This window comes from Macrobrachium nipponense, chromosome 1 (assembly GCF_015104395.2).
Source record: "Macrobrachium nipponense isolate FS-2020 chromosome 1, ASM1510439v2, whole genome shotgun sequence".
Lineage (NCBI taxonomy): Eukaryota > Metazoa > Arthropoda > Malacostraca > Decapoda > Palaemonidae > Macrobrachium > Macrobrachium nipponense.
Genome location: NC_087200.1, coordinates 29,387,721 through 29,414,623, shown reverse-complemented (window position 1 = coordinate 29,414,623; position 26,903 = coordinate 29,387,721). Strand labels below are relative to the sequence as shown.

General features: G+C 41.0%; 1 protein-coding gene across 1 annotated transcript in view; it reads left to right on the top strand.

Moving 5' to 3' along the window:
• LOC135219191 (hemolymph clottable protein-like) overlaps window positions 1-26,903 on the top strand; it is a 300,161-nt gene that overhangs the window by 60,901 nt on the left and 212,357 nt on the right. The window contains exons 3-8 of the mRNA XM_064255746.1: window positions 2,600-2,737; window positions 3,712-3,807; window positions 4,841-4,926; window positions 6,187-6,294; window positions 6,745-6,898; window positions 8,419-8,592. Coding sequence (XP_064111816.1) covers window positions 2,600-2,737; window positions 3,712-3,807; window positions 4,841-4,926; window positions 6,187-6,294; window positions 6,745-6,898; window positions 8,419-8,592 — 756 coding nt within the window. The remainder of the gene's footprint in view (window positions 1-2,599; window positions 2,738-3,711; window positions 3,808-4,840; window positions 4,927-6,186; window positions 6,295-6,744; window positions 6,899-8,418; window positions 8,593-26,903) is intronic.

Below are 26,903 nucleotides of genomic sequence, written 5' to 3'. Positions count from 1 at the left end.
ACTGTTAGTCCACCGTGAGAACATATTCAAAAATATGAAAAGCGGAAATGAAACAGATGTGGTTTATCTCGACTTTGCAAAAGCTTTTGACAAAGTAGACCATAATATTAGCAAAGAAAATTAGAAAACACAATATCGTGGATAAAGAAGGAAGATGGTTAAAAGAATTTTTACACAACAGAAAAACAGATAGTTATTGCAAACGATGAGAAATCGGATGAAGCCAAGGTAATATCCGGTGTGCCACAAGGTACGGTGTTAGCTGCAATACTGTTTGTTATTATGATTGAAGACATAGACAGTAATGTTAAGGATTCGGTAGTGAGTAGTTTCGCTGACGACACAAGAATAAGTAGAGAAATTACGTTGTGATGAAGATAGGAACGCTCTACAAAGAGACCTTAACAAAGTATATGATTGGGCAGAGGTAAATAGGATGGTATTTAACTCTGATAATTTGAATCAATAAATTATGGAGACAGAGAAGGAAAGCTATATGCATATAGGGGACCTAATAAAGAGACAATCACAAATAAGGAAGCCGTTAAAGACCTTGGTGTGATGATGAATAGGAACATGTTATGCAATGATCAAATAGCAATTCTTTTGGCAAAATGTAAAGCAAAAATGGGAATGTTGTTACGGCACTTCAAAACAAGAAAAGCTGAACACATGATTATGCTTTATAAAACATATGTTCGTATAGTCCACTTGAATATTGCAATATGATATGGTACACTATCAAAAGGATATTGCACAAATAGAGAGAGTACAAAGGTCCTTTACAGCTAGAATAGAAGAAGTTAAGGACCTTGACTACTGGGAAAGACTGCAATCCTTAAAATTATATAGTCTAGAAAGGAGAAGAGAACGCTACATGATAATTCAGGCATGGAAACAGATAGAAGGAATAACAGAAAACATCATGGAACTAAAAATATCAGAAAGAGCAAGCAGAGGTAGATTAATAGTGCCCAAAACTATACCAGGAAAAATAAGGAAAGCACACAGGACATTAATCCACTACGCACCAGCATCGATAATGCAGCGTCTATTCAATGCGTTGCCAGCTCATCTGAGGAATATATCAGGAGTGAGCGTAGATGTGTTTAAGAATAAGCTCGACAAATATCTAAACTGCATCCCAGACCATCCAAGATTGGAAGATACAAAATATACCGGAAGATGTACTAGCAACTCTCTGGTAGACATTAGAGGTGCCTCATACTGAGGGACCTGGGGCAACCCGAACGAACTGTAAGGTCTGTAAGGTCTCTCTCTCTCTCTCTCTCTCTCTCTCTCTCTCTCTCTCTCTCTCTCTCTCCAAAGGGTAGACCGAGAAATGGACAGATAGACAAATAGGTACTTAAATTCAGCTCTCTCTCTCTCTCTCTCTCTCTCTCTCTCTCTCTCTCTCTCTCTCTCTCCTGTGCCAGCCTTATTGGCTGAATATAAAGTCTTAGCAGTAACTCACTCTGTTATTGCTGGAAGGATTAGAAGTTATTTATTGTATATTTTTAAGTACACGCATTAGTATTTACAGAGATACATACTATGATGAAATAATGAATTACAGTAATAATTAAATAATAACATTTATAATAATTATAATTCTCTCTCTCTCTCTCTCTCTCTCTCTCTCTCTCTCTCTCTCTCTCTCTCTCTCTCTCTCACTTATGTGTTTGTTTGTTTTGTGTGATAAATAAATGATTTACCTATTAACTAATTTTCAAATATTGACTAGTTAATCAAACAAATAGTGATTCCCATTCTTTTATCCACTTGGAGAAAGGAGAGGGATGGGGGCTGGGGGGGGGGGGGGGTGTGTGGGGGGCAGTGAAATGACAGTTTGACATATTGGCTCTCTCTCTCTCTCTCTCTCTCCTCTCTCTCTCTCTCTCTCCACATGTTAATGATTTCAAAGATTAATATAGTATGTACTAGGATGATAATTTAAGGTATATTTGATGTAAGATGATATTTTAAGTATACGTTTTCGTATTTGAACTTTCAAGATATAGGCAGTTTTAAGTGTTTTCAGAGCGGGTTGTTAATGGATTTCAACTTGGGGGTTGGGGGATCTGGTAGGCATCGCCTGCAAATTCAGGTGTTTACTGTAGTCCCAGCTGAAGGATTTATTCCTTTAAAGGGCTGGTTTCAGGTATTATCTTATTGATTTTCAGCAACTATTTGTTGATATGGAATTTCCAGACCTGTGCTGTGGCCCACAAATTTTTTAGACCCCTCAACCTGTCACATATATGTAAAAAAAATATCTTCCCTTCTTTATACATACTTCTTTATACATACTTTGGCAACAATCTGCCATGATGAAAGTGGCACTAAAGAATTATCATTTAAAAGTTATGATCCTTATGACCACCAATAATTTGCTCAGCCAAATAACAAACCATTTCCTCCTTGATTGAGGAATGTTTAAAGAGGGACTGAGATTACCTGCAATGGCTCTAATATCTTAACCAGGAGTAAAAGACAGTTTTTTCCAACACTATGAAAATAATTATCATATGAAGAGCATTCTGAGATTTTACAGAGAAAATCTAAAATCTGATCCTTCAATCGTCTTATGTTTTTTCAGTTTGATAACATCATAGTGGGAAACTTTCATGGCGATCACAGCTGTGATCTCCGAAGACCAATTCCCATAGCTTACACGAGCCTGGAAGAAGGAAAAGATTTATTACAGTATCCATTTTTAGTTCTGCTAAATGGCAAGGTGAGGTTCCTTCACAGAAGACTTGTTTTGACCGGAGTTTAGTGATGTGAAATAGCAAGGTAAGGTTTCATAATAAAAGATTTTATCATTGCCACATTTGTAGTGTCTGAATAACAAGGTTAGGTTCTCTAATAAACTTGTTCTGGGTACCATTCGGAGTGCGTGTCTATTACATCGTGGTGTTACCTAAAAAAAAAATTGTTCTAGATGCCATTTGAGGTGTCTGTCGAAACAAGGTTTTCCAAAAAAGTTTGTTGCTACATGCTTCATTTGAGTCATGCAATGCAAGGCAAAGTTCCTTAAGAAAATAATTGCACGAGATATTGTTCAGATCAATATATTTCTCAAGAAAATTCTTCTCCAGATACCTTTCAGGGTGTTGTTCAGCATAAGGATCTTTAAGGAAGGATGTTCTGTAGGCACCATTATGAGTTTGTATCAACACAAGTTAGGTTTTTAGGAATATTATCCTTGGGACCATTAAGAATTTCCAAAAAAAAAAAAAAATACTTCCCCTCAATGCAGATCAGTGTCAGTTAGCGTAACGTAAGGTTATTCCAGGTGTTATTTTGAGCAGATATTGCACTAGTGCTGAATATATGTTCAGAATAAAAAAGTAGCGTTTTTCAATTCTGAGCGAGTTTCTCGTGGGAAAATTAAGCATTCCTACATAGTATTTCTTCCTTGCATTAGATGCAATTATATACAAGAATAATCAGCATAGCCTAAACTTTTTTTACAAGTTAAATTTACTTTAATTTCTAATTGCTGTGAGAAAGGTAACAGGAGATATATATATATGGAATATGAGCAAATTGTTAATATACCTCAGTTTTTCAATATATAAATGCTTGCATCCTCATATGAAAAACTAACGGTTGGCTCATTATCAAGAAATTCATGAAAACATGTTAATTACTTATATAAATTCTTGGTTGAATTTATTTTCTTAATTCTTTTTTTTTTTATTCAAGAATGAGAGCTTCATGGATGTTCCAGTGGATGAACCTGCCTGGGTGACGAATATACGTAAAGCTGTCATAGGCATGTTCCCCTTCAAAGCTCTCTGGGTAAGTGCATGGTTTCTATAATTCCATGTATGGAAGTAATACTGTCAGTGTACCTCATATGATGCACTGTAGATATTACTTACGTTCTTTGCAACATCCTTCAGTCCCTAGCAGCGTCCTCCTTTCATTTCTTCTACTGTACCTCCATTCATATTTTCTTTCTCCCATCTTATTTTCCACCTTTTCCTAACACTTGTTTCATAGTGCAACAGCAAGGTTTTCCTCCTGTTACACCTTTTAAATCTTTTTTACTCCAATTTCCCTTTCAGCACTGAATGACCTCATAAGTCCCAGCACATGGCATTTTGCCTAAATTTTATGTTCCACTCTATTTATATTCCATGGCTTTTAATTAAAAGAAAACATGACTCGTGACCAAGCACAGATGCATAACAATTTTTTAACTTTACTGGTTTCCAGCTGGCGCTAAGTTATTTATCCTAATGTTAAGACAGAGGGTTTGTTAGTTATGAAAAATACAAATTGATTAAAAATTTGTCATTTTGTCTTCAGTAGCAGTAATATTGTAAAGTTGTCAAACAAAATTTTGTTTTTTTATCAGGGCCTAAAAGTACAATCAGTCATATTATAGAGCTGAAAGGTATGGTGCATACGGTAATTTTTTAAAGTGGCTTAAAAGGAACTCTCATTCTACCAGTACCATTGTTCTCAAATTTGCAACTGGAGTATACATTCCAGAAGACATGATAGTGCAGTATATTCAAGCAAGCAAAATCAAACTTACATACAGATACATACATGTAAGGAATGTGTTTATACCAGTGTAAATGTATAGTAACACCTGTACCTGTGTATGTGTTTAGTATTTGCACATTAGTATGTCCTATTGCTATGTACAGGTTTTTACAATATCTAAGTTACGGTATATTTACATCTGTGAACATGGTTTTAAAACACAGGAAACAAATATTGTATTCATATGATTATGTCAAAGAAATTCAGTCATTTCCCCAGTATATTGTAACCAGTCAATTGATTATTTTATGCTCATGAAATTTGCCTTTTGTTTCAGGAGGAAATGAAGAAAAATAAACATGGGTTTCCAGAAGCATATTTTGGTAAAGATGAGGACCTCATTGGAGAGCGATGTATGAGTTGGTAAGTCATATAATTATACAGTAATGTTAAAATTGATAATAACTATACAGGCAGTCCCCAGGTTACGATGGGGGTTCTGTTCTTGAGACGCGTCGTAAGCCGGAACATCGTCAAAAATCGTAGGAATACCTTACTTTTAATGCTTTGGGTTTATTAAAAACTATGTAAACTGCATTCTTATTGCAAATACGGGGGGGCCACTGTATTTCCAATGCATAACTTATGTTGTTGTGTGATGTTTTGGAAAGTGAATTTAAAATTCCAAATGAAATGCATGTTTGTTGACAAAATAATGTGATAGAATTTTTACAGCCATTATATTAACCCATAAAGGACGTATACCCTCATATGATTAGCAATACATAACAGGCGTTTGGGTGGTGGATTCGCTTTTGGTGAACATCAGTATTATGTGCCATCGATTTGGGGGAATCAGACAGGAAAGAGGTTCCATTACTTCTGTAGCCCATAAATTCACAAATGGGAACTTTTAGACTGGCTCAGATCAACAAGTAGGCAGCTCATGAATTAGCTGTGATCTTGACTTCAAGGGGGTATGTTGTGTTTCTCTTCATCCCACAGTGTCTTTTTATTTATTTGCCCATATATATACCCAGGGGTTGCTGTTGGTTTTAGTTCTTATCTTTTATGGTTGTATGTTAATTATAGTTGTAATTTGGAAAAAAGTGCAAATAAATATTAGAAAAAACATGTATACTCCAATAAAGTTACTGCATCTTTGATCTCAGTAAATTTACACATATTTTACAACAAATATACTCAGAATTTTTTTTCTGTTTTGATATTGTGTAAGAGCCATAATTATAATTTTACAATATAAAATAAAATTATTCATTAGGAAAAACATGTATAACTTGGTGAAATTTATGATTGTCTTGTCAAAGAGGCTTCTGAAGGGGTTGTATAGTCTTTTTCAACTTCATGTGGAAGATAGGGAAAATGTTTTAGATTTTTTTTTTACACTGCATTTGGATATCTTCCTCTTTCCATTGATGTGTTTTATTCTTAAATTGACTGACCTGGGGTGCTGCTTATGTATTTTTTACCTCCGCTCTTATTAAGTGAATCAAATTCATTCAGAATATTCTATTTTTCATTGTCTGATTAATCTGGTCTTATTTTAACACAATTTTGTTCTGTAAACAGCTTGTATTTGTTTCCACTATGGCTTATCTAGGTTTTGAAATGAGTTTAAATTTCCTGAATTACTCCCTTTTAATAGATTTTGCCTTGTAACAGGTACACAGCAATGCAGATTCCAGAACATGATATTGCATTCATCAGAGATGAGATGGAATCTGAACTGGAGGAGGATATTCAGAGAGAAAGCTTAATTTCATCTGCCAGGTAATTATCTGATGACATTTAAATTGCCATTTATAAATTGACAAGAAATGATGCAGGGTTAGGGATAAAAGTTTAAACTGGCATGACTTTAAGGGTAAGATTAAGTTGTAACTGTACTGGTTGTAATTTTGGGAATAGCATTTGATTTTAACTTTATTGTTCAACTAAATTTGTTAGGGTAAGAAAAAATCTGCTAAACATTCATGTAATTTGGCACATATAGCAAGTTCAATAGGTCTGACTTATTAATCAGAAGTGAAAATCCTTGTGCTATTTACACATGGTAAGTGTAGACTTATTTCTTCAAAACAGATGAGTCAGACTGTTGGGACATTACTACCATGTGCAAAGCTGTGAGCTTGGATTCTGTGTTATATCATGATTGAACATATTTATACCTATACCATTTATGTAGGAATGAGCCATATTATAATGACCCAAACTTTCTAGTTACAAGACATCAAAGGACCAAAAAGAAGCAGAAACTTCTCATCAGGAGGAGGGAGTGATGAGAGAAACTGATGTTCCACCTCTGCAGGACAAATTGTGGATTGTTACAAAAACCATTGACTATCATATGTGTAACAAGCCAGTGGAAGTGACTGTAAGTATCCAAATATGTACCCATTCAGGACCAAGCTTTAATCCCAAGATAATTTTCAGTGCTGTGGTCCACTGGGAGATATCCGTGGTCTGTTGATAATAACTAATAAGTGAGACTTTTTCTGTATTAGGCAAAGAATAACCTAAGTGGCTAGTCCCATTACTGAATGGAATTTCAAGAGGTTCAAGTTTCTGACATCCCTGAGATTAATAAACTAGAATAATGTAAGATGATATTGTAGATGGAAATATTGTCATAAGAAATATGAGATGCCTCCTAACTCTTGTATATCATGCTCCTCTATTCTGTGAAGTTTCAACCTCTCAAAACTCCCTAGTTATACAAATTTTCACCAGCCTATTATCTTACTTTCTCTTCACAGGATGTAGATATAAAATTTGTCATAAGAAATATGATGCCTCCTAACTTATATATCGTGTTTCTCTATTCTGTGAAGTTTCTACCTCCCAAAACTCCCTAGTTATATACATTTTCACCAGCATATTATCTTACTTTCTCTTCACCAGATTAAACTCGCCAAAGTCACTCTGAGCCATGATTTAATTTATGCTAACTTAGTGCATCTTCATACCTCTGCATTTCTTGTTTTTTCAAACCTTCTTATTCTGCATATGCATGTAAAAATTTTTGTCATCAGCTACTTTTCTCTAAAGTTAATACATCACCAACATTACTATCTTGAAGGAGAATTGGCAAAAAAATCCCATCATACACTCCAGCATTTTTCCCATCCTATTCGCCTACCTCCATTCTTCCCCATCCATACCAAAATCCTTTCTCTACGTCTTGGATTTTACTCATGTTAACTTTCAAGTTTGTCATCTTGCAAACCCCCTAGATTCTCATAACTAACTATCACTAACTAACACTTTGTCATCACAGAACACTACCTTGGTCACACTATTAACAACTCCCCTCCAATCTTCCTAAATTCTACCGTTACCATTACAGTATCCATAAAAATAAACCATTCACTCTCCTGGCTACATATTGAATCATAAGTCTCACTTTTATGATAAATACTACTTGCATTTTCTCTCAGATTGTATACTAAACAATGTATCATGTCATAAGCTTTAACCCCTTAGAATTTTCTCATAGCTACTTCACAGCAATCACTGTACATATTCACATACCTTCTCCCTTCAGTAGTAAAACCATACTATGGCTTACACCTTCCCTAGGTATATTGAGTAACATTGTGGCTATGCATTTTTCAAACTTTTAATTATATTTCTTACATCCTCAACAGTCACTTCCACATCTGATTTGCTGTAATCACTTGATTTGTAATAACTGATTTTACAGTATTGAGAAAGCAGAAAATCAATGTTGTTTCTTATGGTTTCAAGTATGAACGGTACCATTCCTTGGCTTCTGTTCATGAGCTTTCCCAGTGTCATGTAGTTTGGGATTAATTGATTAGATTTATCCTTCTTTTGCTGCATTTTAATTTTTTGCAGCTTATTTACTACTACATACAGTATTTTATTCCTCAGCTCAGTGGAAATAAGGAGAGTGAGGCTTCAATCAGCAGAACATCAGTGTCTCGCTACATTATAAGAGGAGATTCACAAGGAATTAGGATGGAAAATGCAATAGCTGAAGGTGCCATATCAGTCTTCGGTGGCAGCAGTGTATCTCAGTTTCATATTGACACTTTGACAAATCAGGTTTGATGCTCATTTTTAGTTTGGATTCATATCATGATTAAATGAAACCATTGTGTTAATTTGTTCTTGCATGTGTATTGCATAGATGAAAGATCTAATGCAGAAACTTTTGTCTCATACCTTTTACAGTTTGGTTTAGATGAAGTATGGTTCATCCTGTTGTTCATTGATTTTATGGTTGAAAAAGAAAAGTGTATATATATCATTTTGAGGATAGGACTTTATAGGAAACTAATGCTGTACATTATTTTGAACAGTCACAGGTAAGGATAGGAGTTGTTCCCTGTTTTTTATTTATTGTTATGTTATCTGTGTGATAACTTTTTTGTCTTTTATGATTTGCAAGCGTATTTTACTCTGTGATAATTAAAGAGAAAACATTAATAGCTGAGTAGAATAGAAATAGATATGATCAGGTTCTGAAATTAACAAAGACAAGTAGTATATGTACATTGTCAAAGTCCTAATTGGAATAGTTGGAATAAAAACATTACAATGTTTCCTTTAACAAATGCCATTAGATCATTGTTACCTTGCTTTATAAGTTATTATTTTGATTTTTACCAGAGTTTAGTACGTATTGGAACAATGAGTTGCCAAATTAATTTTTTTTAATAGATATGGTAGCATTAAAGGGAAAGCCCTTTTTACCCAATGTAATTTATATTTTTATATACTGCAAGTAACTTACCAAGTAATTAACCCTCTTACGCTGAAGCCCTAAAAACCAAAACGTCTCCCGTATGCCGAGGCGGGTTTGGAGTGAGCGCGAAAGCAGAATTTTTTTTTTTTTTCAAAAAATCACAGCACGCTTAGTTTTCAAGATTAAGAGTTAATTTTTTACTCATTTTTTTGTCATTGCCTGAAGTTTAGAATGCAACCATCAGAAATGAAAACAAATATCATTATCATATATAGATAATGCGATATATGGTAGCGAAAAAAAAATTCATACATAATTGTATTCAAATCACGCTGTGCAAAAAACGGTTAAAGCTAACGAGTTACTTTTTTTTCGTTGTATTATACTCTAAATTGCGATCATTTTGATATATAACAAATTGTAAAACAATCAAAGCAACACAGAAAAAATATTATCACAAAATGATGCATGAATTCATAACTCGGGATGTAAAAATATGTTTTTTTCAAAAATTCACTGTAAATCTAAATATTGTTCTAGAGACTTCCAATTTGTTTCAAAATGAAGACAAATGATTGAATATTACAATAATGTAAGAGTTTTAGCTTAGAATTGCAGTTTTTGATCATTTCGGATGAGTTAAAGTTGACCAAATGTCAAAATTTTTATATATATATTATTTATATGCAAATATTGCAAAAATGAGAAAAGCTACAACCTTCAAATATTTATATTTGTATTCTTCATGAATTTGTGCACATTTTCATATATGAAACTCTATAAAACGCCAAATAAGAAAAGGAGCAAATATTAGGAGAATGCGATGTACGCATTTCGGAGATTTGCGGCCGCGAATCGGCGCGCGGAGGGATAGAAAGTTTTTTTTTTTAGATTTACCATAAATCTAAATATTGTGCTAGACACTTCGAATTTCTTTCAAAATGAAGATAAATGACTGTATATTACTAGATTGTAAGAGTTTTAGCTTACAATTGCGTTTTTCGACTATTTCGGTAGAGTCAAAGTTGACCGAAGGTTGAAATTTTGGCACTTATCATTATTTATATGAAAATATTTCAAAACTGATAAAAGCTACAATCATGAGTATTTTTGTGTTGTATTCTACATGAAATTGCGCACATTTTCATATATAATACTCCATGTAACAGATAATTTAAAATGGTGCAAAAATTATGTCAAAGTGACAAAATAATTTTTGAGATGTGTCACTAATACTTTTTAGTGTGATAAGAAAGAAATTCGTGAACTCCCAGCATCCCCCAAGGCGCGTTATTCAAAAGTTTTCGGCTGGTAGGCCTATAAATATTTTTGAATTTAAAAAAAAACTTTTTTGAGTTGACGTATCATACGTCCAATCGGCTTACGGGAGACATTTTGACTCGACGTTTAATACGTCCAATCGGCGTAAGAGGGTTAAGTAACTAAAAGTTGCTAGTATTGGCAGCTAAAATTTTGGAATTTGTAGGTCACACTATTTTCTAGTGGCTAGGTGACTAGCCCCTCCCACTTTTGGGGAAAAGGAGGAACAACTAGCCAAATGGCTTCAATTTGTTTTTCTGACTGACATTTCATTGTGTTTGGTGAAGTATTTTTGGATTGTATAACCTTATGGCATATTGAGATAAAGTTAGGCTCTGATATTTACTCGTGATTAGAGTTAGGCTTTATTATTTACTCCCGATTAGAGTTAGGCTCTATTATTTACTCCTGATTTTGTCATTATTTGTGTGATTTTGACTTTATTCCAATTGCGACACGTTTTGACTTGATAATTATTTCGGACTTGAGTGCTTCTAGCTTTAGGTATTGCAATAAAGGCTGCAGTGCGTGACTTATGAAAGAATCTTATGATTCTCACTCTATGTGTACAGATTGCAGAAGACAGGTTTGTTCAATAGCCTTAAGATGTAGGAAATGTATTGATTGAGACTAAAAAGTGGAAGATTTTAGAATCACACTTAAGTAAATTGGCAAGAGATAGGGAAAAGAAGGCAACTACTAGACAAATAATTAAGTCATTAGCTAGCCAAGAATCCCGTAATGATGATGTCAGTGTTGATGAACCTGTAATTTCTATTGACCCTGTTCCTGGCTCTCTGTCTGCACCTGCTCCTTTTCCAAGCTTTCTCGCTTCCGAACCCAGCATCTTTGCCAGTTTCGAGTGTAGAATTGATAAAAGATTCAAATTGATTGTTAAATCACTTACATAGTTAGCCACATCTGTGAAGGTTCTTATGGACAATAAAGAGTGTTTCGGAGCACCCGATGGAGCCTAGTGTCAGTGCTGTCTGTAGAGTAGCCGGTAGCGCCTAGTGCAAATGCAGTGTTTGAGGAGGTGGGTGCCCAGCCTGCTGATGCTCCTATGCCAAAGTCAATGACATACCCCCCTAAACCTGGGAGGAGTCAAACTGGTAGCCTAAGGGAGGTCAGTGGGATCTGCTCACGGGTAGTTGGCCCCCACAGCTGCACGTACCTGTCACAAATTCCCAGACTGAAGCCAAGCACCATTGGAAAGGTGTGTCGTTGGAAATGCATTGCCTTTCAAGTTCAGATGAGTTTTCTCACAGACGTCAATGGCGCTTTGCAGACATATTGCGACTGCTGAAAAGGAATGCAAAGGGACCCTGTATCCAGCTCTCATCCATCTTGCTGTCATTGGGATAATCCAGAGCATATTTTTCCTGATCTTCCCTTTGCAGAGTGAGTGTGGTTCCCAAGTGCCTGTCCTCTCTTAAGCGCTCTGTCTCAAGTAGACTCTTATTCTGAGTTCCCTCAGATGCCTGGGTCTCATCTGGCACCCAACCGCCCTTCAATGTCAGGAGTTGACTTGAATGATTGTCAAGTTTCATCTGAATGCCCGAATGTATCTAAGCATCCTGTAGCACCCATTCATTTTGCGATTTTGGAGCACCTGTCGTTTATGGGGCGCCTGAACACCCTAAAATGCCCGAGCACCCTCCCTCTTCTGCTCATTTGGATTCTGATGAAGACTCTGGATATTTCTTTGGTAGTGGGAGCCCCCTTCAGTTGGCCTCCCACCTGCTACTTCTGCACATCACTCTCCCTCTCTTCAGATGGCTCCTCCTCTTTACAGGCAGTCCCCGGTTATCGCCGGACTTGGTTATCAGTGATCCGGTTATATGGGGCATGTCTAGCACCATAAAATCGGCAATTTATGGTGCTATAATGGGATGAGTTCCGGTTATTGGCGCCATAAGGAACCTTATGGCGCACCATAAGCACTGGTTATTGGTGTCATAAGTGCCATTATGACACCATAAATCACTGAGTTTCAGTTAATGGCGGTTTTCGCTTATCAGCTCATCCCCAGGAATGGAACCCCCTGCCAATAACCGGGGACTGCCTGTATATGCAAGCGCCTTCTGCGGGATCCGATTCAGAGCAAGCTAGATAATATCTTAAATCTGCTTAAGAAGGTGCCTTCTGTTCCTGAACTTAGCTTTGGCCCTGGCTTCTTCGGATGAGGATGATGACGTCATTGCTCAAGATCCTTGCCCTTTGGCTTATAAGTATTTACTTGTGACTTCTCTTGGTTTCTTTTCCCCTGCTACTCTTTTGTCACCTGTTTCAGCTTTTCTCATGGAGGCTCAGTTGGGAGATTCTTTGAAGCTTCCTAAGCCAGTTCTTTCTCGTCTATGCTGAAACCCCTGAGTGAGATTGATGGTTGGCTTTCAGAAAAGAGGGATCAGGGCAAAGTCATCTTTTGCTTAGAGTTGGCTTCTCTGTGCACAATGGGTGTGCTTAAGAAGAGGGAACTTTAGTGTTCCTAGACTTCTAAGGGGGTAACATCCTCTCAGAAGTCGGCCCTTCTTTTCTCGCTGCTGGACCGGCAACATCTATTCCCTCAAGCCATAGTTCTAGGGATTTCTGTAAATCACCAGAAAAAGAGTACTCAGGATCTTCTGTCTCAATCCTTTAGATGTCCGAAGGAAGTTTCAGTACACCCATCCAGGACAGTATCTCCCCCTGCCGATGCAGCTTCATAGCAGTTGACAGAGATCCCTCTGTGAATCTCCATCTGGTAGCAGAATTGTCTCCAGAGCAATCAAGAAATCTTCTAAATCTTTAGGACGTAAGTGAGCATCCTGTCCTCTGAACTCCAGTAGGGACTAGACTCCTTCGTTTTTGGAAGAAGTGGAGAGACAGAGGGGCAGAGCCATGGATCATCAGCGTTCTGGAGAAGGTTACAATATTCCCTTTAAAGAAAGGCTACCTTTAACCAACTCTCTAGTGGCATTAACAGTTCACTCCAAAGGCTCATAGAAGGCTTTAGCTCTCTGAGAAGAAGCCTTGTCTTATAGGAAAGGGGCCAGTATAAATAGTAGAGAACATGAACTCCCCTGGTATCTACAGCCGCCTACTTTTGGTGCCAAAAGTGTCGGGGCTGGAGGCTGGTCCTAGACATCAGTGCTCTGAATGTCTTCGTATTGAACACAAAATTCAGGATGGAGACAAAAAGTACCATTGTTTCATCCATTTACCAGGGAGACTGGATGACATCCATAGATATGCAGGATCCATATTTCTGTGTTCCTATACACCAGGAAGCAAGGAAATTCCTAAGGTTTGTCTATGGGAACAAAGTTTTCCACTGTGTTTGAGTCTTTCATTGACACCACAAGTGTTTACAAGAGTTCTCGCCTCCTTAATGAAATGGCTGCATTTAGTGGGGGTAAGAATACCTCTACCTCGAAGATTGGCTCCTTTGAGCCTAATCAGAGACAAAGTGTTTGGAGGACCTCCAGAAAACCCTTCTGTTAACCCAGGAGCTGGCCTTGATGATAAATGGTCAGAAATCTCAACTAATTTGTTCTCAACAGATTCAATATTTGGGGATGATAATAGGCTCTCAGAGTTTTCGGGTTTTCCATCTCCGAAAAGAATGGAGTCGTGTTTGAAGTCAGTCAACAAATTTCTCCTAAATCAGTATCCCGCAAGTGAGTGGATGAGTCTCCTAGGGACATTATCATCAATAGAACAGTTCGTTCACCTGGGCAGACACCGCTTCAGTATTTTATAAGAATCAATTGGGACAGGAAGGTGTTCCTAGATTCTGTAGAGTTCCCAGTGACTCCCATAATAGAGTTAGGTCTACGTTGGAGTGTAGAGCGAAGAATTTCAGAAGGAAAATCCCTCCTTCTAGTGAGCTCCAACCTAGACTAATACTCAGATACGTCGAATCTAGTTTGGTGAGCGATTTTTGGAGACAAGGAAGTCTTGGGGAAGTACGTAGTCTCAGGAACAAGAGAATTGGCATATAAATGTCAAAGAATTAAAATGGTACATCCAGGACTTCAGTACTTCAGGCCAGAAGTATTCAACAAGGTAGTGACTATACGTTCAGACAATACGACTTCCCTTTCCTACATAAAGAACCAAGGGGGAACACACACTTTCTTCCTTTAGAAGGTAACAAAAGATCTGCTTTGGGCAGATAGAAATCAAACCAACCATCTGACATGATTCATTCAAGGGAAACTCAGTGTACTGGCAGATGAACTGAGCTACCAGAAACAAGTCTTGCCGACAGAATGGACACTGAACCCTCAAGTTTGCCTGGATCTCTGGAAGCTATGGGGAACACTGATATTGGACTTGTTCGCCACATCAAGAAACAACCATCTGCCTCTCTTTGTTTGCCAGTCCCAGATCCATTAGCATGAGCAACAAATGCCATGCTTCATGACTGGTCGGACAAACAACTCTGTGCCTCTCCACCTCTGAGTATGATCAGACAAGTAATAAACAAATTTCAGAGCCACCAGAATGTGTCCATGATTCTAGAAGCACCCTTTTGGCTGGCAAAGGAGTGGTTCCCAGATCTGAAAGAACTCCTTGCGGATTTTCCAAGACTACTGCCTCAAAAGACTCGTCTTCTCAAACAACCCCATTTTTTACTGTTTCATCAGGGTTTGTCTTCTCTGGCCCAGATAGAATTCTTACTATGTAATTATTACTATCAGGAAACTCCTGCGCAAGAAAGGCTCCTCAAGATCTTCACAAGCTGTTGCCATGTGCAGACTTCGGTCCTCTGACAAAGTATATCAGGCGAAGTGAGCTATCTTTCGAGCATGGTGCAGAAAGCATAGAGTGTTGTCTTATCAAACATCTTTTGCCGAAATAGTTGATTTTCTGCTATATTTGAAAACAGGTAGAGGCGTGCCTACTTCGATGATCAAGGGCTATAGAGCAATGTTGCGTTTTGTCTTCAACCACAAGGGAGTTGATTTATCCACCAATTAGGACTTTTCAGATTTTATTAGATCTTTTGACATCACGAGACAGAAATAAGTGGCAGTAGTAGTACCTTCAAACCTTGATGTGGTTTGACACCACAGGACAGAAAGAGGTTGTGGCGGAATCATAAGCTCAAAAAACAAGGTGCAGAATTGCCCCCACATATACCTAATCAGTCCAGCTGCCAAACTCACCCTCTGTCACACTTTCCTCTTTACACAACAAAATACACGCAGGACAATTGACCTATAGCTACACAAAACAAAAAAACACAAAACACTCAAAACACATGTACTTACCCAACCACTCCAGATACTCGGGGCTATGCTGTGCTGTCTGCCGATCGAGGTCACAGAGATACCAACAATATCAACAACCAAGAATCACAACCCACAACCCAATAACACAACAATAACAACAACAACAACAACCAAGGACTACAACCAACAACTCAACAACCAAGGACCACAACAACAACCAAGGAACACAACCACAACTCAACAACACAGCAAACAACCAAGGAACACAACCACAACCCAACAACACAGCAACCAACCAAGAAACACAACCACAACCTCACACCTAACAGCAAAACTCAACAACACAACAAAAGACCACTGGACAAACAACACAAAATAATCACAACAGCACAGGCACAACAACTCTAAGCAAAAACACTAACTTAACAACACCAAACAACAACAAAAACACACAACTCAGCTGAATATCACTACCTTCTCCAAAATGTTCCAGCACTACTGTCTGTCACCAGCTCTCACCAAAGACTGCCTGAAAACTAGCTAAAAACCCAGAACTCTAACAATCAACAACACCAGCAGACAGCCCAGAACTCACCAACAGCCAATCCAGTCATTAACGATCCATACAGCAATTACTCTCTCTCTCTCTCTCTTACACACACACACATACACAGACGTTGTCAAATGGAACTCCATAACTCCTCCATAAGGTGGCAATAGTATCTTTGAACCTTGATGTGGTACTGAAGTGGTTTTCTAGTTCACACATTCAATCTCTCTAGAGAGATTTAACAAAGAAGACACTTTTTCTGTTGACTTTGGCTATAGCAAAAAGGATAAGTAAGATCCATGCTATAAATAAGAAAGTGGGCTTCTCTCAAGAAAATGCCGTTTGCCCATTTTCCTTGAGATTTCTAGCCAAGAATGAGTCAATTTCCAATCCTTGGCCTTGCTCTTGTGAGAGCTCTCAAGTTTTACTTTCACAGTACAGGAGGAATACTTGGTTGGACCTTCAGCTTTGCGGTGTTCGCTTAAGAATCCAGCATGCCCACTGTTGAAGGATGCCAGACCTCAGAGACGTCATTGCAGAAGCTCATACCTCTCTTGGAGGGGCCAATTTCCCCTTATGTAAAGTTAAGGCGTATGAAATTAGAGCAGTAACCACATCCTTGGCATTTAGACGTAATTTGTCTCTGCAATATTGCAAGTGACCTTATGAAGGTTAAGTCAGTCTTTGCATCACATTATCTAATGGAAGTTTAAATTATTTACGATAACTGTAGTGCATTGGGTCCTTTTTCGGTGGCTGGCGTGATGTTGGGGGAGGAAGTATTGGAAGCAATCCTTCCTTCCTTTCTTTGCCTTGAATTATGGTGTTGGATTTTATGGGAGTCCTGGGGGTACTGTGTACCAGAGTAACCTCCAGTATTTTATGGTTGGTTAGTGGTTTTTAACTCTTGGTGATATTAAGTGACGTTGCATTTTCTCTGGTTGCTTGTTATGTACTGCTCCCTGAGCACGGGCAACTTGTCATTTTTGTTAGTACAGTGGTACCTCGACATACGAAAGGCTCAACTTACGAAAAACTTGAGATACAGAAGCAAATAGAAAGTTTTTTTGCTCTACATACGAAAATTGTTCAAGATACGAAAGTTTGTTGCTGTAAAATCCCAAGATTTGCCCGGACCACCAATAACAATTTTAAAACTCGCGCGCCGCCAACTTAGTAGACTCGCCACCATCCTCCCGCTCTCCCATTGGTTCCTGATGCTAGTCATTGCCAAAAGATCCTGCTCTCCTATTAGTCAACATCTCTCCTATGACCCCATCATGCATCTACGCAGCAGTGTGCTTTTTCGACCACTCGGCGGCATCATCGGTATCGTAAGCACGCAGAATTCGTTCGTTCTATACGATTTCGTTTATTAACGTAAATTCGTTAGTGATTTCGTTGTAGTACTGCTTTATCGTGTTGTGTGAGAACTTTACTACATACGTATACGTACTACATAACTTAATTACGTACAGTATATACGTAGTCATGGGTCCCAAGAAAGTTGAAGTAGGAAAGAAGTGGATGCTTTCTTTGGAGACAAAAATGGAGATAATAAAAAAGTATGAAGCTGGCATGCGATTGAGTGTGATCGCTAAGGAATATGGCCGAAATCCATCGACAGTAGGCACCATCCTTAAGCAGAACGATGCCATCAAAGCAGCTACACCTTCCAAGGGTGTGACTATTTTGTCTAGCAAGAGGAGCCCCGTGCATGACGAGATGGAACGGCTGCTTCGTGTCTGGACAAAAGACAAAGAAATCGCTGGGGATACGATAACCGAGACGGCTATCTCCCACAAGGCCAGCGCTATTTTTGGCGATTTGATTGCCCATGCCGAAGACGACGGAGGAGAAGGGACATCGACGCCAACCCCAGAGTTCAAGACTTCTCATGGGTGGTTCAAAAAATTCCGTAAACAGACTGGCATCCATTTGGTGGTGCGGCATGGGGAGGCGGCCAGCTCGGACACGAAAGCGGCCGAAGCCTTTATTAAAACATTTGACGAGATGACAATCAAGGAAGGCTACAGTTCTCAGCAAGTCTTCAACTGTGATGAGACTGGCCTTTTTTGGAAAAAAATGCCTCGTCGGACGTACATCACGGAGGAAGAGAAGAAGCTACCCGGGTATAAGCCTATGAAAGATAGGCTTACGCTCGCACTTTGTTCGAACGCCAGTGGGGATTGCAAGTGAAACCCCTACTGGTCTATCATTCTGAGACTCCTCGAGCCTTCAAGGCCCACAAAGTGCTAAAGGAGAAGCTTCCGGTGATGTGGAGGGCTAATGCGAAAGCCTGGGTAACGAGACTTTTGTTCACCGAGTGGGTAAATCTGTGTTTCTGCCTGACAGTGAAGAAATTCTTGGAAGAGAAGCACCTCCCTCTGAAATGTCTGCTGTTGTTGGACAATGCCCCTGCTCACCCTCCTGGCCTCGAGGAAGATATCCTAGTGGGGTATTCTTTTATCAAGGTTCTTTATTTTCTGCCAACACCACCCCACTCCCCTACCCCATGGACCAGCAAGTGATATCGAACTTCAAGAAGCTGTATATGAAACATCTTTTCAAGAGATATTTCGACATCACTGATACACAAACCTCACCTTGCGTGAATTTTGGAAGGAGCATTTTGATGTTGTGATATGCATCTGACTCATCGATCAAGCTTGGCAGGAGGTTTCGAGGGGAACCTTGAATTCTTCGTGGCAGAAACTCTGGCCTGATGCCGTATCCGCCAGAGACTTCGAGGGATTCGACGTGGGCGAAGCTGGTGCTGCAGATTCAGGAACAGTTGACGGTCCTGAAACTGTTTCGCAACCAGATCTTGACAAGATTGTTGTATTCGGCAAGTCCATGGGGCTGGTCGTCGACGAGGACGACATCAATAACCTTCTCGAGGAGCACCAAAAGGAGCTTACGACGGATGACCTGAAGGAGTTGGAGGCCATGCAACATAACGTCGTTCAAGAAAAGTTCTCTAGCAGCGGCGAGGAGGAGAAGGACAGCCCTATGACAACGGCAGAAATTAAGGATGTTCTGGCTGCTTTTCATAAGGTGCAATCATTTGTAGAAAAGAGACACCCCGAAAAGGCTTACACAGGTCGTATGCTTGCGCAGTTCAATGACGTTTGCCTGAGTCATTTCAGGAGCATTTTGAAAAGCAGGCAGAAGCAATCTTCCTTGGATAGTTAATTTTTAAAGAGGCCTTTAGTACTAGCAGGAGTAAGCAAAAAGGAAGATCCAATTGATACTACGAAAAAACAGAAAGTTGAAAGTGGTGAAGAAATTGAAATTTTGTTAAAAAAAAAAAATTTAAAAATCAAAAAAAGAAAAAAAATTTAATTTTAAGTTTTGTTCATGAGACTTACCTGTCAAATATATATATAGCTGTATTCTCCGAAGGCCGACAGAATTTCAAAACTTACGACACGCAGTGGGAGGCCAGGTGGTTAGTACCTATTCCCGCCGCTGGGAGGCGGGTATCAGGAACCATTCCCATTTTCTATTCAGATTTTTTCTGTCGCCGGTACTGTCAACACCTGTTTTCAGTACCTCCGTCATTGGATTTTGTAAACTTTCTTTGCCACTTAAGTATTCTGATTGTCTTTTGGTTTTTTTACTTGAATTTGTGGCTAGGCATACGCTATTGTGGACTGTTTTGGATTTTGCTTTGACTTTTCTTGGATAAGATGTCTGGTTCTAGTTCTGCTAGTTTCAGATTATGTTGTGTGGAAGAGTGTAAGGTGAGGTTACCGAAAGCTTCGGTAGACCCTCACACGGTATGCACGAGATGTAGGGGACATGTATGTTTGATTAATGATCGGTGTAAGGAGTGTGAGAGTTTGCCTGATTCCAGTTGGAAGACGTATGATTCCTATGTACGTATGTTAGAGCGTGACAGGATCAGGAGGTCCTCCTCCAGGAGTGTGTCAGCGAGCAGAAGTCAGGGTAGTGATTTTTCACCTGCTAACCCTCCTGTAGACTTTGTTATCCCTAACCCTGTAGTGTTGCCTTCGGGCCCTGAGGGTGTGTCTGCGGAAGGTAATGCCCTTTCTGTAATTATGGATTCCATCCATAACCTGAAATCGAAAGTTCTCACTCTACAAAGTGGTATTGTGAAGTGCAGTGATGGTGTTAGTGCCTCTAGTGTTGTGGAGGGGGCATCAGATCGGCCCTATAATGCCTCTAGGCCTGGACCTCTGTCGGACTCCCAGGACTCAGGGAGTGGGCAAGTCGAAAGCCGAAGGAGGGTTACGGGGGCTCCCCGCCGGTCTGGCGTCCCTTCGGCAGGTCCTGATGACGCTTCCCAGGCTGCCAAGGATCGTGCTCGAATCCTTAAGGATTGCTTCTCGTCCTCCGAGGCGTTCTCCCTGCGCAAGGGGTGGAGCTCTCGGAAGGACTCTCGCCCTCTTAAGAGAAGCTTCAGAGAGGAGGACGCTTCACGTCCTCTTTCTCGAGATGCGTTTCGGTCGTCGCCTGAAAGTTTTGACGCTTTCCCGCCGCAGAAGAGGACCAGGACGTCATCGGAGGATGAAGCTGTTGAGCGCCCCAGTCACTCCAGGGAAAGAGCTGTCGCTTTTCCTGTGAGAAGGAAGAAGGCGTTCCCTCGCCCCTCGTCTTTCCACAGGATCAGCCCTTCCCCTGAGAAGGAGTCTTCTCCTACGAAGAGGATTCTCTTTGCTATGCAGCAGCAGTTAGCCTTATTTATCGCCGAGAGGGAGGCAGAGCCGCGTCGACGCAGGAAGGACTCGAGACTGCCTATCAAGAGGTCCAAGCAGTCCCCCTCTCCTTCTCCTCGTTCGTCTCCCTCCTCTGCTTCGTCGCCCTCTAGATCTCGTTTGCCACCTCAGCGCTTGTCTAGAGGTTTCGATGAGCGTCACCCCAGACACTCTCTAGACCGTAAGGCTCATCGTAGCAGGGATCGCCGAACTTCTCGTCATGACGCTCCCCTTCGTGACACTCTACATGGTGCTCAGCATGACGCTCCTCAGGCTGCTCGCTATGACGCTTCTCATGCTGCTGCTGCTCGTCAGGATGCTCCTCAGGACGCCCCTTTCGATGTTCTTCGAGACGCTTCAGAGGCTGCCGTTAAGGATGCCCGGCCTTGTTCTGCGAGTACTTCGTCGAAGGGGAGGTCCCTTTTGCGAGCTGGGCCTCAAGGTCTTAGAACTTCTTTGCACGTTAAAGGACTCTTCTGTTGCTCCCGTTGAAGAGGGAGAGTTATTGGGTTCATCGGAGCCTGCGGATGAAGAGCAACCTTCTACTTCATCATCTTCGGACTACCAGGTTTTGGCCCGCCTTCTGAGGGACTTGTTTGGAGACAAGTTCCAACCCTCTGCCCCTCGCTCTCCTCCTTCGCAGTTAGCTTCATCGAAGACGAGGAAAACGCCAGGGTTTGTCAAGATGTCCACGTCCCTTTCTACGAAGAGAGCCTTCAAGAAAGTCCATGATTGGATGGATTCCAGGAAGGCCCAAGGCAAGACTTCTTTTGCCCTGCCTATATCGAGGTTGAGTGGAAAGGCGGGCATTTAGTATGAGACGGGAGAGGAGGTTGGTTTGAGAGTTCCTTCCTCTTCCCAGGGAGACTTTGCCAGCCTTGTGGACGCTCCAAGGAGGTCTCTCCTTTCTTCTGCGAAGGTGTCGTGGACACTTTCGGAGCTGGATCATCATCTGAAAGGGCTGTTTAGAACGATGGAGGTCTTCAACTTTCTGGACTGGTGTTTGGGAGCCCTGGACTTGCAGTCTCGGAGTCCTGACTCGATTTGTCTTGAAGAGCTGTCCAGCGTTTTGGCGTGCATGGACAAGGCTGTCAGGGAAGGTTCGGATGAGCTGGCTTCCCACTTTTGTACGGGGCTTCTGAAGAAGAGGGCCTTGTACTGTAACTTCACAGCAAAGTCGGTTTCTCCATCTCAGAGGGCAGAGTTGCTGTTCGCCCCTCTGTTGAGCCATCTGTTCCCTCAGTCTATGGTTAAGGATCTCGCCGTCAGTCTGCAAAAAAAGGCTACTCAAGACCTCCTGGCCCAGTCGTCCAGACGTCCAGCAGCCCCTTCTACTACTCCACTTGGACAGGCTTCCAAGAAGCAGAAGCCCTTTCGCGGAGGAGCTTCCTCGAGATCATCTCCTTGAGGAAGAGGTCTTCCTAGAGGCAGAGCCCCTTCCAAGCTCAGGGGTAAGAAATGACGCATTGGACCTTCAGACACCAGTTGGAGCCAGGCTTCTTTCCTTTGCAAAAGCCTGGAGAGCGAGAGGGACGGACAGCTGGTCCCTTGAAGTCATCGAAAAGGGATACAAGATCCCATTCCTCGAACCTCCACCGTTGTGCGCGACACCCAGGGATCTGTCGCCCTCCTACCATCAAGAGAAGCAGCAGATTCTGTTCGATCTGCTCGAACAAATGCTCGAGAAGAGAGCTGTGGAACAGGTCCTAGATTTAGAATCCCCAGGTTTCTACAACAGGTTGTTCCTGGTGCCGAAGCAGTCGGGGGGATGGAGACCTGTCCTGGACGTCAGCAGGCTGAACCATTTTGTAAAGAAAGAAAAATTCAAGATGGAAACGTCTCAGTCGGTTCTAGGAGCCTTAAGACCAGGCGACTGGATGGTTTCGTTAGACCTCCAAGACGCCTACTTTCACGTCCCTATCCATCCTCAGTCAAAGAAGTACCTGAGGTTTGTCCTGAAGGGGCAGGTCTTTCAGTTCAGGGCTCTCTGCTTCGGGCTAAGCACAGCACCGATGATTTTCACGGTTCTGATGAGGAATGTGGCGAGATGGCTTCACCTTTCAAGGATAAGAGTCTCGCTTTACCTGGACGATTGGCTCATTCGAGCATCATCGGAGTCGAGGTGTCTGGAGGACCTTCATACGACGCTAGAATTGACAAAGTCCCTAGGACTTCTTGTGAACTTCGAAAAGTCCCATCTGATCCCTACTCAGTCCATCGTGTATCTGGGGATTCAGATGGATTCAATGGCTTTTCAAGCTTTTCTGTCCCAGGAACGACAGCAGCACTGCTTCGACAAAGTTTCAGCCTTCCTGGGGAAGGAAACATGCTCCGTGAGGGAATGGATGAGTCTGCTGGGGACCATTTCCTCACTGCAGAAGTTTGTTTCCCAGGGAAGACTGCATCTCTCAGACCTCTCCAGTTTTTCCTTGCGGAGAACTGGGAGAACAAGGAGGATCTGGAAGTGACTCTCAGGATCTATGTCTGTCAAGGATCACCTAAGGTGGTGGCACAACCCCGCAAAGCTGGCAGAAGGTGTTTCTCTCAGCCCTCAGAGCCCCGACTTAGTGTTGTTTTCCGACGCGTCCACGTCTGGTTGGGGAGCAACACTAGGGGGGGAAAGAAGTGTCAGGCACCTGGAGAGGGGAACAGGCATCCTGGCACATAAATCTCAAAGAATTGGGGGCAATTCGTTTGGCACTCCAATTCTTTGAGGATCAAGTTTCAGGCAGAGTAGTTCAGATCAACTCGGACAATACCACAGCTCTGGCGTACCTCAAGAAACAGGGAGGAACACACTCTCGGTCCCTGTTCGGCCTAGCAAGAGAGATCCTGCTGTGGGCCCAGGCACGGAATGTAACGATTATTACGAGATTCATTGTAGGAGTGGAGAACGTCCGTGCAGATCTACTCAGTCGGTGACAACAACTGCTTCCGACCGAATGGACCCTTCACCAAGAGGTATGTCAGGAGCAGTAGCGGTAGACGCCCTCCTCTGGGATTGGACAGGGATGGACGTTTATGCCTTTCCCCCGTTCAAGATCTTGGAAGAGGTAATCAGGAAATTTGCGGCGTCAGAAGGAGCGAGGATGACGTTGATCGCCCCGTTTTGGCCTTCGAGAGATTGGTTCACTGAGGTCATGACCTTCTTAGTGGACTTCCCAAGGACACTGCCTTGGAGAGTCGATCTACTCAGACAGCCCCACTTCGAGAGGTACTACAAAAACCTCTCCGCTCTGAGTCTAACTGCATTCAGACTATCGAGAAGTTGGCCAGAGCGAGAGGTTTTTCAAGATCTGTGGCAAGTGCTATTGCCAGAGCAAGAAGAGCTTCCTCTAGCATGGTGTACCAATCGTAGTGGGCCGTTTTCAGGAGATGGTGCAGGAAGAAGGGCATTTCCTCAACTACGACCTCTGTGAATAAGATAGCCGACTTCCTTTTTTACCTGAGGAAAGAAGAGACGCTGGCAGTCCCAACTATTAAAGGATATAGAAGTATGTTGTCAGCGGTCTTTATACATAGAGGTTTGGATCTAGCAAACAACAAAGACCTTCACGATCTTTTAAGGTCTTTTGAAACCTCTAAAGTGGCTCAGCCAAAGCTGCCTTCCTGGAACTTGGACGTAGTTTTGAAGTTCCTGATGTCTAGTCCATTCGAGCCTCTCCATTCTGCGACATTGAAGGATGTGACCAGAAAGGCTGTTTTCCTAACCGCTTTGGCTACGGCGAAGAGAGTTAGCGAGGTTCAAGCCATCAGCAAACATATAGGCTTTAAAGGACATAATGCTGTATGTTCCTTAAGCCCTACGTTTTTAGCCAAGAATGAGAACCCGTCTAACCCTTGGCCCAAGAGCTTTGAAATCAAGGGGATGGCGGAAATTCTTGGACAAGAGCCAGAGAGAGTCCTGTGCCCTGTCAGGGCTCAAATTTTATTTAGATAAAACGAAGGAAAGTTGAGGTCCTTCGGACAATCTGTGGTGTTCGGTTAAGAGGCCAGACTTGCCTATGTCGAAGAACGCACTGGCGTTCTTCTTAAGGAATACCATTAAGGAGGCTCATTCGAACTGTCTAGATGGTGATCTTAAACTGTTAAAAGTAATTGCTCACGAGGTGAGGGCGATTGCAACCTCAGTGACATTTCAGAAGAATATGGCACTCAGTGACATCCTGGGCACCACCTTTTGGCGAAGCAACTCGGTGTTCGCTTCACACTACCTGAGAGAGGTGAAAACAACATGAGAACTGCTGTTCGCTAGGGCCATACGTTTCCGCAGATACAGTTTTGGGGGCAGGAAGTAGCACTCATCCTATCCTTTAGAAAATGGTTAGGAAGTGTTTTTTAATTTTATTGTGTTTTTATGGTCGTTGGGTCGGCCGCCAGAGGCGGACTTCCCAGTCATTAGCTTAAGTTATGCTATCTTAACTTATGTTAGGCTTGGTCAGGTGGTTGTTTTGCTTCGTTGCCCTCATAGTATGGTCAATATGGTCTAGTCACATTGTGGTCACTCCCCCGTTGACAGATCATCTAGAACTCACCAGCTATACAGGTCACTACCTTGCTGGAAACTCTAGTAAAACAGAAGCAGACTTGGGTGACAGTAATCACGAAGTCAGCTATGCTAACAGGTAAGGAACCAAGGTGTCAATCATGTAATTTGTTTCCTAAATCCTATTCTGTCTCTTCCCACCTCCAATGGTGGGATTCAGCTATATACATATATCTGACAGGTAAGTCTCATGAACAAAATGATATTGTTATGATACAATAAAGTTTGTTCATATATATATTCATAGTGCCCACCCACCTCCCCTCAGGAGACAGTGGCACTAGAAAATCTGAATAGAAAATGGGAATGGTTCCTGATACCCGCCTCCCAGCGGCGGAAATAGGTACTAACCACTGCGTGTGTCGTAAGTTTTGAAATTCTGTCGGACTTTGGAGAATACAGCTATATATATATCTGCCAGGTAAGTATGAACAAACTTTATTGTATCATAACAATATCATTTTTTGTAAAGTTAAGTGTTACAGTTTTGTTAATGTGTTTCGTAAAGTTTAGTTTATGTTTCCTGACATTTTTTAATGTGTTTCGTAAAGTTAAGTGTACGTACTATATAAGAAGTTTTCTGCCATTTGTCCTCCTCCTTTGTCACCACTTTCGGAGATAGCCTCACTCTAAAGGTAAGGTTCCACATTTTACTACATACGTACGTATGTACGTACAGTATTTCTTGTATACCATGTACACTAATACTTTTTATTTACAGGTACGTACATATTAGCACTAGTACGTATTAAGTTAGGTATTGAATGGTCCAAATTGTTGTAGTATTTTATTGTTTATTGGTCAATTTAGCTTTATTATAAGATTTACTGGGGTGTTTTTGTAGGGCTTGGAACGGATTAGCCATTTTACATGTAAAATGCGGTTCAAGATACGAAAAGCTCATGATACGAAAGCCGCCTCGGAACGGATTAATTTCTTATCTCAAGGTGCCATTGTAATTCAAATCATCCTTGCTACAAGGCACCTACTGTAATATAGTAGGCAACCCTCGGTTTTACTGCCACACCACTATGTGATAAACGAGCACCATTCAGAGGTTAGTATCTTCCTGAAGCAGCTCGTTTAGCAATTTTCTGTTCTCAATTCATTATCATACTTAATGTTTTGGAGTAGATATGTGCATGCATCCCACCTCCTATCAGTATGGGAATCAACTATGTAATTACTACTTTGTAAATTACTTATATAAAAATAAAATGTTTATTTAAGTTACGTATATAAAAAGGACATATTTTTAATAAAATTAGGTTTTAGATGTACTTACCAAGTAATTACATGATCAGAGCCCTCC